Raw genomic sequence first — 13,409 nt, 5'->3', positions numbered from 1 at the left:
AAATATTACCTTAGAAAATTATACCTAAACCATTACTAAATACATGTAATATTCATGTCTTCAATTATTATTGATTTATGAAAGTAAAGTGAAACATACATAATTAAGGCATCTAAGAGTTTCAACTTTAGCATTTTTGATCAAGATCTTCTTGGGCAAGTAGAAAACAATATAGTATCTTATATTCAGTTAATAAGATATATTTTTGACTTAACATACATTTCAACTTAAATTACTCTTTCTTTAATGTGTTTCTACAATTTTTTCATAGTTTAGGATCTTTTCCATTTCTTGGCTATTCTTCCCTTGACTACTTCAGTCAAAGAGCTAATCTTTTACCTTCTATTTTTAATATTTTCATGATTTTTCCTATGCCAACAATTTAGTAGTTGGTCATTCAATATTCACATACATTGATACAAAAAAAGAAAATTATAGTAAATAAATAAACTCCCATGATGTGACATCTCTTCCAGTCTTAATATCATGGATAAACTATAGTTACCAGTGAATTAAAATCCACAGATAATTATGAAATAGATTCATAACAGAAAACTTCCTCCATAAAGCTACTGTAATTGAAATGCATGGTAATAGCACAATACTGGACAGATTAATGGAACAGAATAAAACCTAGACAAGGATGCTATTAAACTAAATGGTTATTATGTGACAAAAAAGGAATAATTAACCAATAATAGATGAGACAAGAGATGTAGAAAAATTGCCTAGAAAAAAACAGTAAAATCAGATCTTCACATATATCTTATAACAAAATAAAATTCTGAAGAAACAAATTAATTAAAATAATAACAAAAATACATATATCTTACAAAGGAAAAAGTAATGATTTATGAAATTTTATTATTTCACAAAATTGCCCTTACCTTTAAATTCAGCTTCAAAAATCTAAAATCAGAGCAAAGATACTACCAACAGTTTAATCAATCTACTTATTACTATAGTTTTCTGTAGAGAATATATAATTTTTATTCAGATACCACTATTAGTTCATTTCCAATTCATAATACCAATTAAAAGGCCAATTTACATCCTTCATATTCTTTGACACATTCAGGACACACATGAGTACTGTAATTTGAATGTTGTGACTTAATCCCCACTATGACAATATTAAGAAATGGGGCCTTCTGGGAAGTCATTAGGTCATGAGGGCATAGCCTTTTATAATGGATCTAATGCTACCATAATAGAAGCTTCACACAGCTGCTCATTCTCCCTTCCATCTTCCATCATGTGAAGATGCCGTTAATGTAGTAACTAGGTGCCATCAAAGAGATAAGGAACCTCACCAGACTCCAAACCTATGGGTGCCTTGATCTTGGACTTCCCAGCCTTCAGAACAAGAAAATAAATTTTTTGTATTTGGCCAGGCATAGTGGCTCACGCCTATAATCCTACCACTCTGGGAGGCCAAGATGGGAAGATCCCTTGAGCTCAGGAGTTCCAGCCAACCTGAGCAAGAGCCAGAGTCATCTCTCCTAAAAACAAAAAAACTAGCTGGGTGTTGTGGCAGGTGCCTGTGGTCCCAGCTACTTGGGAGGCTGAGGCAGGAGGAGTGCCTGAGCACAGGAGGATTGCTTGAGCCCAGGACTTTGAGGTTGCTATAAGATAGGTTGACACCACAGTACTCTAACCTGGGCAATAGAATGAGAAGCTGTTGAAAAAGAAAGAAGGGGGGGAGGGAAAGAAAGAAACAGAAGAAGAAATATAGAAAAAAAAATTTATTTTATTTGTAAATTACTCAGTCTGTGGTATTCTATTTAGCAGCATAAATGGAATGACACATTCGGTTAGTGCCCACATGCTTAAAGAAGCCACTTCAGTAAAGTATGTGGCCATAGACTAACCATACCTGGCTACAAATGAAGTTTACATGTAACTCTGATGAAAAACAATGTTAGAAAAAACAGCAGCACAAATCCTTCTCTTCTTCCTGGAGAGTAACTTAAAGTGCAGTCCTTATGTAGTAAGTCAGCGCTGGTAGTATAAATAACAAGGATGGCAAATCTTCAGTATGTATTTGGCATACAGCATCATTTCAAATCATATTTCTCTCTTACACATTTACTGTCTGTTAGAGACATAAAAAGTTTTTCAAATATAGCAAACTTTAGAAGCAAAAATGGTAACATTCATTAGCTAATGTTAGTAAACCCAGATCCTCTGCCAAGGTTTCAATCACTAACTACAAATACCCATGGAAGCTTATATCTTTCTGCAGGATGCTCACAATGACAGCCTTTTTTGCCTTTTATGAAATATAATGATTCAAAGCATATCAGAGGGCAAACAGCACCTAGTATCAATGTATCTTGTTTCTGTTGTTAATTTCAGGATAGTCTTTCTCATAATCCCAATCAGAGTCCAGCCTTTCTCTGTTGCCCTTTCCACAAACTCTTGGATGTAAATACATTGGATATACACTGTCTTCTCTTTTCTGCTTTAGATTAAATTAAGCACACAGAACATATCTTGGACCCTGTAAGCTGCCTTCTTCTTAGAATCTTATCCTAGAACAATGAAGTCAAGTTTCTTTTAAAAATGTCCTCTTCCTACACTGAATAATCCAACTATATTTAATTTATTTGTTAACATTATTTTGCTTCTAAACTGCATCTTCCATCATATTATACTTGCTGGCCCAATTTTTAAACCCACTTTGATCAGCCATTACCCATAATTCAAGAAATGCTAACCTAAAGCTTCACTAGAAATAAAGCATTTGTGGCTTGGCACCCATAGCTCAGTGGTTATAGTGCTGGCCACATGCACTGGGGCTGGCAGGTTCAAGCCCAGCCCAGGCCTGCTGGACAACAATGACAACTACAACAGAAAATAGCCAGGTGTTGGGGTGGGTGCCTGTAGTCCCAGCTACTTAGGAGGCTGAAGCAAAAGAATCGCTTAAGCCCAAGAGTTAAAGGCTGCTGTGAGCTGTGACTTCACAGCACTCTACCGAGGGTGACATAAGACTCTGTCTCCAGTAAGTAAATAAAAGCATTTGTAAATATTTCATAAAGTATAAAAAATGATATCCAATTAATAACCAATATTTTTAAAATTATTAGATGAGATTGGGCATGTTCAAGGTGGTATGGCTAAAGACAATATTTTTGAAACTATTAATGAGCTATTTAACATTCTTTTTATTTGTCCTAAGTCTTTAAAATCTGGTAGTATTTACAGCACACCTCAGTTCAGACTAGCCTTACTTCAAATGCTCAATAGCCATGTTGGGGAGTGGCTACTGTCCTGAACAACACAGTTTTTGGAAGATTACTCTGGCAAGCTAATGAGTACAGTATTTCCTGGGTTCTTCTACATAAGAGTGTTTTTCTATGGGTTTGATATTTACTGAGCAGCTTGGCTCAATGTAAAATTTATTACATGTATTTCTTGAGTTACTTAAAACTACTATCCACTTTTCAATTCAAGATTACTTTTGAAGAGTCTGGTGCCAATCTGGTTTTCTTTCCTTTTTAAATAACTTGACATTTTTTGCATGGAGGCCTTAGGGAATTAATACTTTGCATTTATTTTTATCTTTAAAATCTACGAGTTATAATATACTGTATTTTTCAGAGGACCACTGTTGGTCAATTTTCACACGTACATGGTGGGTCCTTTCAATGTATGGATTCTGGTCTTCCTTTATTCCTGTTAAGTTTATAGTTTTAAATATTACCCTTGTCGCAGTTTTACTTTTCTTCTTAAGGATTCCAAATGTATGTATGATTTTTCTACTACCTTCCATATCAAACATCTCTGCAGCTTTATTTTTTTTTTCATCCCTTCTTCCTTAGGCATCTTTTAATTTGGTCTTAATTTCTAAAATGACTATTACTTTTTTGATTTTTTTCTGGTCAACTCATCATTTCATATCTTTCTGGTATATAGGGTTTATCTATTTCTAATCCAACTTCGGAATTTCTGCCTTGAGAGTTTTTCTTATCTACAAAGACTTGTTTAAGGATATTTAATATAGGTCATGGTATTCGATTACTCATAATTGCATCATGGTTTATAAGAAAAAAATTTTAATAGCTAAAATGTTTTGATTTTTATTGCCTGTTTTCTTCCTTGTAGTAGTACGTTTGTATGTATCTCATCTGAAATTTCCTACTCAGTGTACAATTTTTATTTCCCTTAAGTAATAATAAAAGTTGTGTGTAGTAAGGGCAATGATTTGGGATGAATACTTAGGTCTTTTAGTTCAAATATTCCCTTTTCTGAACTGAAGCTAAAGGGGATGATGAATATGTCTTCTGATTTTATGGGGTTTTTATTTCTTCAGAACATTTAATTTCCCCACCATCTTGCTTCCTTCTTTTCATTACTAACTATACAAGAAAAAAGCAACTGTTTCATCTCCTAGATTGTCACACAGGGTCCCATGCTCTTTTAAGTAGTCAATAGTGCTAATCTCTAATCTAAACTAAGACTAGATCTTAGTATTTTCCCACTAGCTTAGGAATTTTTCTTCTGAAAGGCAATTTTAATTGTATATTAATATCACCCTTGGGCTCCACGCTTCTCATCCCCCTAACCTCTCCTACATGAACTCTGATTAAACTCTCTCTGCAGTGGTCTCTGAAACAGACTAAGCTAGATTTGGATATTTATTTCTCTCTTTAATAATTTAAAATCTGTCTTTTAGTTATGTTGAAGGCATAGATTGAGGTTAGTTGGTTTTATCTGATCTCTTTGTTGATCTGTATGAATTTTTATAGAATGTGTAAAAAAATGCAGATTTGGGTGACCATCACTATTTTATAGCAATTTAGGAGTCTCAACTCATCAGGAATGGCCAATGTCTTTTTAGTACATTTTTAGTTTAGATAAGTTCCTGTATTATTCAAATGTTATCTTTATTTGATAAAACTAGATCTTTGATAGTTTATGAATAGCATAAGTCCTAAGCTTTCATGACAATGGGCACAATAACTAAAAGAGGAATATAATACAAAAATTGTAAAGGAGATAAAAAAATCAATCCAGCTTCCTCCAAAGGAAGATATCACTTCTGGGGTATATTTGATAACTTGGTGTAAAAAGATAAAACCTACCCTAGAAACTACTATGAAAGAATAAGTAGTCCATTTCTATTAGAATAGTAGAAATATTCCATATTCAGTGACTGCAGATTTATCATACTTTGAAAAAAACCGATGATAAGACATTTACTAAGAAGTCCTTTACTTAGGAAATAACCTTGGTACATGACAGTAAGTCTGTTTAGAAATATTCAAGGCATAAAGCAGACTGAAAGAGAATGACAAAAGCAGTTCTTAGTGCTAGGAAAGATTCATGGAGTAATCCACATTAGCAGCTTGTGTACTTGAAGGCGCAACTCAGAGGTAAATGGCAGATTTGGTTCCAGACCATTGCAATAAAGCGAATATCATGATAAAGTGAGTCACACAAATTTTTTCCTTTCCAGGGCATATCAAAGTTATGTTTACATTATGGTATAGTCTGTTAAGTGTAAAACAGCATCGTGTCTAAAAAAGATGTACATACCCTAATTGAAAAGTACTTTATTGCTAAAAAAATGCTAACAAGCAGGTCATAAGCTTTTTGCTGGTGGAGGGTCTTGCCTCCACACTGATGGCTGCTATCTGATCAACAGGGTGGTTGAAGGCTAGGGTAGCTATGGAAAATTCTTAAAATACAAGGAAGTCTGCCACATCACTTGACTCTTCCTTTCATAAATGATTTGCAGCATGCAAGGCTGTTTGACAGCATTTTACCCATGGTAGAACTTTCAAAATTGGAGTCAATCCTCTCAAACCCTTCCTCTGGTTTATCAGTTAAGTCCATATAATATTCTAAATCCTTTGTTGTCATTTCAATAATGTTTATAGCATCTTCACCAGGAGTAGATTCTATTTCAAGAAACCACTTTCATCCACAAGAAGCCACTCCTCATCTGTTCAAGTTTGATCGTGAGTTTGCAGCAATTCAGTCACCTCTTCAGTCTCCATTTCTATTTCTAGTCCTTTTGCTATGTCTCTCTTGTAATCACATCTACAGTTAATTCTTTCACTAGTCTTAACTGTCAAAATCATCCACAAGCTTTGGAATTAACTTATTCCAAACTCCTGTTTATACTGATATTGTGACCTCTTCCCACAAACAGTCTTAATGACAGCTCTAGAATGGTAGATCCTTTCCAGAAGGTTTTCAATTCACTTTGCCCAGATCCATTAGAGGAATCACTGTCTATAGCAGCTATAGCTTTACGAAACATATTTCTTAAATAACAGGACCTAAAGGTCAAAATTACTCCTTGATCTGTAAGCTGCTGAATGGATGTTGTGTCCATAGCCATAAAACCACTCATCTCCTTATACATCTCCACCAGGGCTCTTATGCAACCAGGTGTGTTGTCAATGAATGGCAGTATGTTGAAAAGAATCCTCTTTTTTTCTGAACAGTAGGTCTCAACAACGGGCTTAAAATATTCAGTAAATCATGTTGTAAATAAATATGCTGCTGTCCAGGCTTTCTTGTTTCATTTCAAGAGCCAGGCAAAGTAGACATAGCATTACAGGTCCTAGGATTTTCAGAATGCAACTTAAAAGTCACTAGTGGCACTAGCTTCTAACAAGAGGGCCTGCCTTTCCTTTGAAGCTTTGAGGCAGGCATGGACTTCTTTCTATATATCAAAGTCCTAAATGGCATCTCTTCCAATTTAGGCTGTTTCCTCTACATTAAAAATCTGCTGTTTAGTGTACATACATAGCCACCTTAGGTACATCTGCTAGGTAACTTGCTGCAACTAACTATATCAGTACTTGCTGCTTCACCTTGTACTTTTTACATTATGGAGCTTTTCCTTAAAATCTCATGAATCAACCTCTGCTAGCTTCAAACATTTCTTCTGTAGATTCCTCACCTCTCTCAGTCTTCAGAGAATTGAAGAGATCTAGGCCCTGCTCTAGATCAGGCTTTGGCTTATGGGAATGTTATAGCTGGTTTAATCTTTCATTCAGACCAGAAACTTTCTCCATATCAGCAATCAGCCTGTTTTGGTTTCTTATCATTCATGTGTTCACTGAAGTAGCACTTTTAATTTCCCTCAAAAACTTTTCCTTTGCATCCACAACCTAACTAACTGGCACAAGAGGCCTAGCTTTCCAGACTATCTCTGCCTTCCTCACTGAGCTTAATCATTTCTAGCTTTTGATCTAAAGTGAGAGGTATGACACTTTCTTACCTTTAAACACTTAGAGGCCACTGTAGGATTATTTGTTGTATCTCAAGAATAGGTAGGATTGAGGAGAGGAAGCAAGAGCTGGGGAAGGGGGGAGGAGAGTCAATGCAGCAGTCAACACACATACATACACACACACACATGATCAATTATCTTCACTGTGATATTGGTATAGTTTGTGGCCATTCCCAGAGCAATTACAATAATAACATCAAAGAAGACTGATCAGAGATCATTGTGGCAGATATAACAATAATGAAAAAGTTTGAAATACCGTGAGAATAACCAAAATGTGACACAGAGTCATGAAGTGAAGAACATAAGCTGTTGGAAAAATAGCACTGATAAATTTGCTCAACTCAGAGTTACCAAAAACCTCCATCTGTAAAGAAAAAACACACTCTCTGTGGAATGTAATAAACTAACATATGCCTATAATTATGTTTAGGATTACAGCCTACATGGGAGCCCAAAATCAATACAACAAATAAAGAATTTAAGTAAATAAACTAAGAATTCAAACGTACTACAGTATAAGGTTAGGGATGTAAAACGAGACACAACACTTTTTTCCTTAAAGACAAGTAAACCTGTGTTGCCTCACAGAGTTGTTGCAGAGAAAATTATGTAACTCTTACATGAAATACAAAGCGCCAACAGGTAAATAACTAAGTTATGTACAAAGGAAAGTGAGACAATAAGGCAGAGGGAGACAGCCCAATTCTTCAGGAAGACAGTGTAAAAGCTGTACTGGTGAGCACACTGGCATCATTTTATGGTTCCCCCAGCAACAGAAAATGGTTCCCATGTTCTCTGAACAGAATAGAATGAATAGAATTCTTATTATGAATAAACAGAATGTTAGTTATTCTTGTCTTTGGATCTTTAATTTAAATTAGCAGTTTCTCTTGCAAGGTGATTTAGATGCCATATTCTCTAAGGGCAATTCCTGTCTTAATGTTTAATGATGAAGATAGGTGGTCTATCATTTAAAATTTTAAACTAAGCATGAAATAGAGTAACCAAACTACAATATGACAAGAATTTACTGAGAATCTTCTAACTATAATCTAAATCAAAAGAGACTAGGACAAACAGAGGCTGATTTGTTGGCTGGCAACTTTCGTGTATTTACAAAAAACATTCAAAAACTGAGATCTGATATATTTATCTAAGTGAATAAATGCCTCTACATTAATATAGACTGGAGATTTACACAAAAATATTTGCTTGAACAGAATGTCTTCCATAAAACTAAATATTCAAATATTCCAACTGTCTCTTAAGATGGACTTATATATTGTATTTAATATTACAGAAAGAACTGCTACTGCTGAAGGAAAAAAACCCATTATAACATCACACATCAAAGTAAAAATTTTAATTTCAGATCATGATCACTTCTAATATATACACAATTTGATGTACTAAATTTGCAGTATAAAAATTTCAATAGCATTCTTTACTTTCAGAAATATCCTTTCCAGTGACAGGTTAGTAGACTGTGAAATAAAATTTTAAGTTTAGATTTCTATTACACACATTACCTACCATTTTATATTTGTACAAAACGGAGAAATCTTTCTTGCTTGATAAGGTGCAATTCTGGTGCAAACAGTGATATTTTTAGTTAAAACACCTGACACTAAGGAAAAATTATGATACTCTAAGGTCTTTGTGTAAAAAAAGCAAGTATAGATTTATCCAAGTTAATTTATAATTTTAACTTTAAGAGGACAGAAGTAGTAATGGATCAATCACTTTATTCAGGCAAGAATACAGAAAATAAACATCTTAATGGTAAATTTTTGCTGTTTGTTATTTAAAAACTATATGCTAATTTTATGAACTATATCATACTTTGTATACATATACATACTCATATACATGTTCATATATATACAAAGTATATATACTTTATACTTGAATTATAATAAATACCTATAAAATAAACTTAGCCTCTCTAGCAAGAATTTGGAACTATTTTAAAGAAAAAAAAAATTTAAGATAATATTAAAACTAGGTTCTTGGAATAGTTTCAACTACATAAATTTAGGAAAAAAGGGCTTCACTTTATTTTTTATTTTGTAAACTAACAGTTCAAAATCCAAATTCTTTTTTTTTTTTATTAAATCATAAACAGATAGATCATGTATACACTAATGCATTTATGGGGCACAATGTGCTGATTTCACATAGAATTAGGAGCATTTACATCACACTGGTTAATGCATACCTCATCTCATTTACTTAAATATTATGTTAAGACATTTAAGAGTTCAAGTCCATGACAGCAAGAGAAATAACCTGTTTCTTCATTCACTAAATAATAAAACCTACCTCATAGAACTACAGTAGAGATTAGATAACAAATATAGTCCTCTGCCCAGAGCTACACACAGTAGTTGCTCCAACAACAGACATAACTCTCAGTCAAAGACATCAGCATGAACCCAATGTCAAATTCTTTCATGTTAGTAGTCTTAGACATGAGGACATTCACGTATTTTGTTTCAGACTGTTAACAAGACATTCCTCTTGTTCCCTTCCTGGGAAATTAAATTAAGTGAGCTTATCATTTTTGTTAAGACCTTATAGTTATATGGCCTTAATATCTTGCAATGTCTAATTTGAAGACCATTTTCAAAATATAGGTTCAGTTAAGATGCTCACAATGGGCCTGTAATTTAATCCAATAATCACGTGCTTCTCAATATTTCTTGAATCTGTACTCTGAAAAGCTATAAATTTTTTATTCCTTTTTTACTTCATTTCCCTTCAATTTCATCTTTCTCTCTTCTAGTCTTCCCAGGATAGAACTGAGCGACCTACATGTGATCAAGGACATCACCTTCACGTTCTTGAGTTTCTAAAGTAAATAGCATATTCAGAAAGTTCTATATTTTTTCTAACAGAGGAAAAAAAATGGGCTACTGAAAACAAAAAATGGTTATTTAAAAAGATAACTTTTCAAAAAAATAAACTTAAGATGCTCTACGTAGTTAGGCAAATTACATTACTATGTAAAGCTCCCTAAATAGGCACATGTAAACATTAGCATAATGTGGTTATTTCTAGTTCTAGATCAGTGTTATCCGAAAGAACTTTCTGTGATCAGTGGAATGTTTCATATCTACAAACCCTAAGAAGCCAGTCACCTGCCAAATATGGCTACTGAAAAGTGAGATTAAGGAATTTAATTTTAAATTGTATTTAATTTTATTAAATTTACACAGCCACACGTATGTACACATATTTTCTATAATGGATAGCACTGTACTAATCTCCTTTTATATTATATCTGAAGCCTTATCCAGATGATCTTACTAAACTTGTTTCAAACCCTTTCTCTGTTATCTCTAAGATTAAATAGCTTGACAGAGTTATAATTTCAAAAGAAAATAATTACTGAAAAAGAATTCTGAAGGCTAGCTTTAAAAGATGGCTTTCTGATGAAGAGTATGGTATTTTTTTAGACTTTCTAATCATAGTTAACTAAAAAATAATTTAAATAAACACATATATCTAGTACTTGAACTCGAAACCTTAATAACCTATACTTTTCCCTGAATTCTTTGTCAGCCATGTAATTAATCTCAGGATTAGACATGGCATAAACATAACTACAGCATAAACCATCATAGGACCAAGCAGAATTAACGTAACAAAAATCATTCTATACCTATCTACTCATGATGATAACACAGAAATTAGTGAATATAATAAAGCAAATGCAATGACACTGCTCCTGTTTTCTTCCAATATAAGGTACATTTACATATTGCTTTAAGGTATAATTATTTAAAAATATGACCCTAAGATCTCAGAAAAAAAAAATGTTGTGTTTTAAGCTTCCTCTCTGTTTCTCCTCTTTTTTTCCCCCGCTTTCCCCACATATAAACATAGTCTACTTTTAAAGTACAAATGTAGGTGTTAAGAAAAACAACTCTGATGCTTGCCTGTGAGGAATAAAATAATGGCCTTTTCTGGGACTGGTATTAATGTCATCACCACCAACCAATTCTTGCTTTCTTTTGCCTATCAAACTGGCTTTGAGTCCCTGGGGCAGAGGGGAGGGGGCAGGGGCGGGTTGGAGGGTGGAATATGTAGAACAACCTCAGTATTCAAGGATAGGATTCAAAAGAATTCAACTCATGTGAACACAAGTTATTAGCTTAACTACATACTAGTTTCTGAATGACTGCTGATTTGATTTTCTGGTTTGGAATTTGAGTAAACATAATGAAACTTACTGTTTTGAGCCAGAGCTTGAAGTAGACAATCCAAGCATCCTTCTAAACTATCCTCAGTCCTGTCAACAGCTGTTATCTTCAGCTTCTTTAAGGTATCACTGAGATTATCTGCTTAAAAAAAAAAAGAAAAGGAAAATCAGAAACTTCAATCTTATGATCATCATGTTATATGATAAAAGAATAAGCAGTTACCACTAAGCTGCAAAAGGTTTCCAATACAGTGAATTAACCTTCCCATATATTCCAAAATGGAATTAGACCGCGCTATTATGAAAATTTAAAAAAAAAAAACTTTGTCTATTTAACTTGGGCATAAAATATTTACTCTTTATGTGTAAGATACCAAGAATATTCCATAGATTGCCAAAGAATATCTTTTTTCAATATTCTTATACCTTCTTGAGCTTGTTCAGGAAACCAGCAATGGTTAAGAAAAACTAAATGTCCACAAAACATTATACCATTTTGCAAATATTTTATTTCATTTTTTACCTCCTCTGTCATATTTTAAAAATAAAAAATGTTAAGTTTAGAAACATCTCAAAATAATATGATTTCAAATAAAGTATGATGACTACAAAACCTACCTTTCAAAGTACTGCTTGATAATGCAAAAGGTGCATTATAAAGCTATGTTCTCCTCCTCAATTATATCCTGTAGAGTAGACCACAAATTGTCAAAACTCTACACTATTAAAAATTATATGGAGAGACTTTACCTAACAAACACAATCAGTGTAAACTAATTCTTTGTAACCTCAATGAATCCTAAACAATAAAAATAAAATAAATAAAAATTATCAAGAATCCCAAAGAGCTTTCATTTATATTATTTCTATTGATATTTAATGTATTAAAAACGCAAAACTGAGACCCCAAAACATTATTAATCCATTTAAATGTTATAATTATAAATCTGTTATGGACTAACATAATTAGCATTTTTAATAAAAATAAGTATATTTCCAAAACAAAACAATTAGCAAGAAGAGTGGCATTATTTTACATTTTTACAAATCTCTATAACATATAGCTCAACAGAAGATAACTAGATTCTCATATCTGCTTCTATATTTAATCTTTTTGATGTGTTATTTTAGCTGAACAGATGAAAAAAATACAGTCTCATATATATACATAGTTGGAAAGCAGGAGTATTTTAATAGCCTTTTAAGGTAACTATGGCTATTCATTCACTGACATACTGAAACTTGACAAGTGGGAGTTCTTTAAAGGTTGGGTACCAGGTGAAATCTGAAACAATACCGATGAGCGTTTCCCTCCTCTGAAAGAAGAGTAATTTATTTGATAAATTGAGAAGAAGGAGGAACTGAACTTGCCTGCCTCAGAACCTTTTGGGTTCTTGTTCTTTTAGAAGAGCTAAGAATTTTCTGTTCCTCCATACCTTTGGCTGCCCAGATGCACCGGTGACAAAAATCAGTAAATATGTCTTCTTAGTAAATACGACCAATTTAGCAGCAACATATTAGCAATCCTACTGTGACTTCAAATAAACATGTCACTGTAGACTTTATCAATTTTAAAGCAGATATTTTAAATTCTAGTAGACGACTCATCTGTTCATATCTCCAGTGTTCTGAACTTGGGTAAGAAACACAGGGTATTATTTTTGGACTCCTTCAAACCATGACAGTAACTCTTAGTAAATCCTTACCACCCAAATTATTTTTGTGTAAATCCAAATTTCTGTATTATATATTTACTTATAAGACACTGAAATTGTTCTAATGAAAATGTCTCAGTCTCTGGCTGGTAGCAAGGCAGTAAGTAAAGAAAAAACTAGATAATTTCCATGGGAGATTTCAGCATAAAAAAGTATTAATAATCAGGGTAGCGCCTGTGACTCAAAGGAGTAAGGCACCAGCCCCATATACTGGAGGTGGTGGGTTCAAACCCAG

General features: G+C 33.3%; 1 protein-coding gene across 3 annotated transcripts in view; it reads right to left on the bottom strand.

Moving 5' to 3' along the window:
• RAP1GDS1 (Rap1 GTPase-GDP dissociation stimulator 1) overlaps positions 1–13,409 on the bottom strand; it is a 140,365-nt gene that overhangs the window by 104,226 nt on the left and 22,730 nt on the right. For all 3 annotated transcript variants that reach the window (XM_012810563.2, XM_023518399.1, XM_012810565.2), the window contains exon 2: positions 11,491–11,598. In XM_012810563.2, coding sequence (XP_012666017.1) covers positions 11,491–11,598 — 108 coding nt within the window. The remainder of the gene's footprint in view (positions 1–11,490; positions 11,599–13,409) is intronic.

Source organism: Otolemur garnettii, unplaced genomic scaffold (assembly GCF_000181295.1).
Source record: "Otolemur garnettii isolate 467f Iridium unplaced genomic scaffold, OtoGar3 scaffold00137, whole genome shotgun sequence".
NCBI classification, from domain to species: domain Eukaryota; kingdom Metazoa; phylum Chordata; class Mammalia; order Primates; family Galagidae; genus Otolemur; species Otolemur garnettii.
Note: the sequence above shows the minus strand (reverse complement) of the source record. Positions and strands in the feature narration are given on the sequence as shown.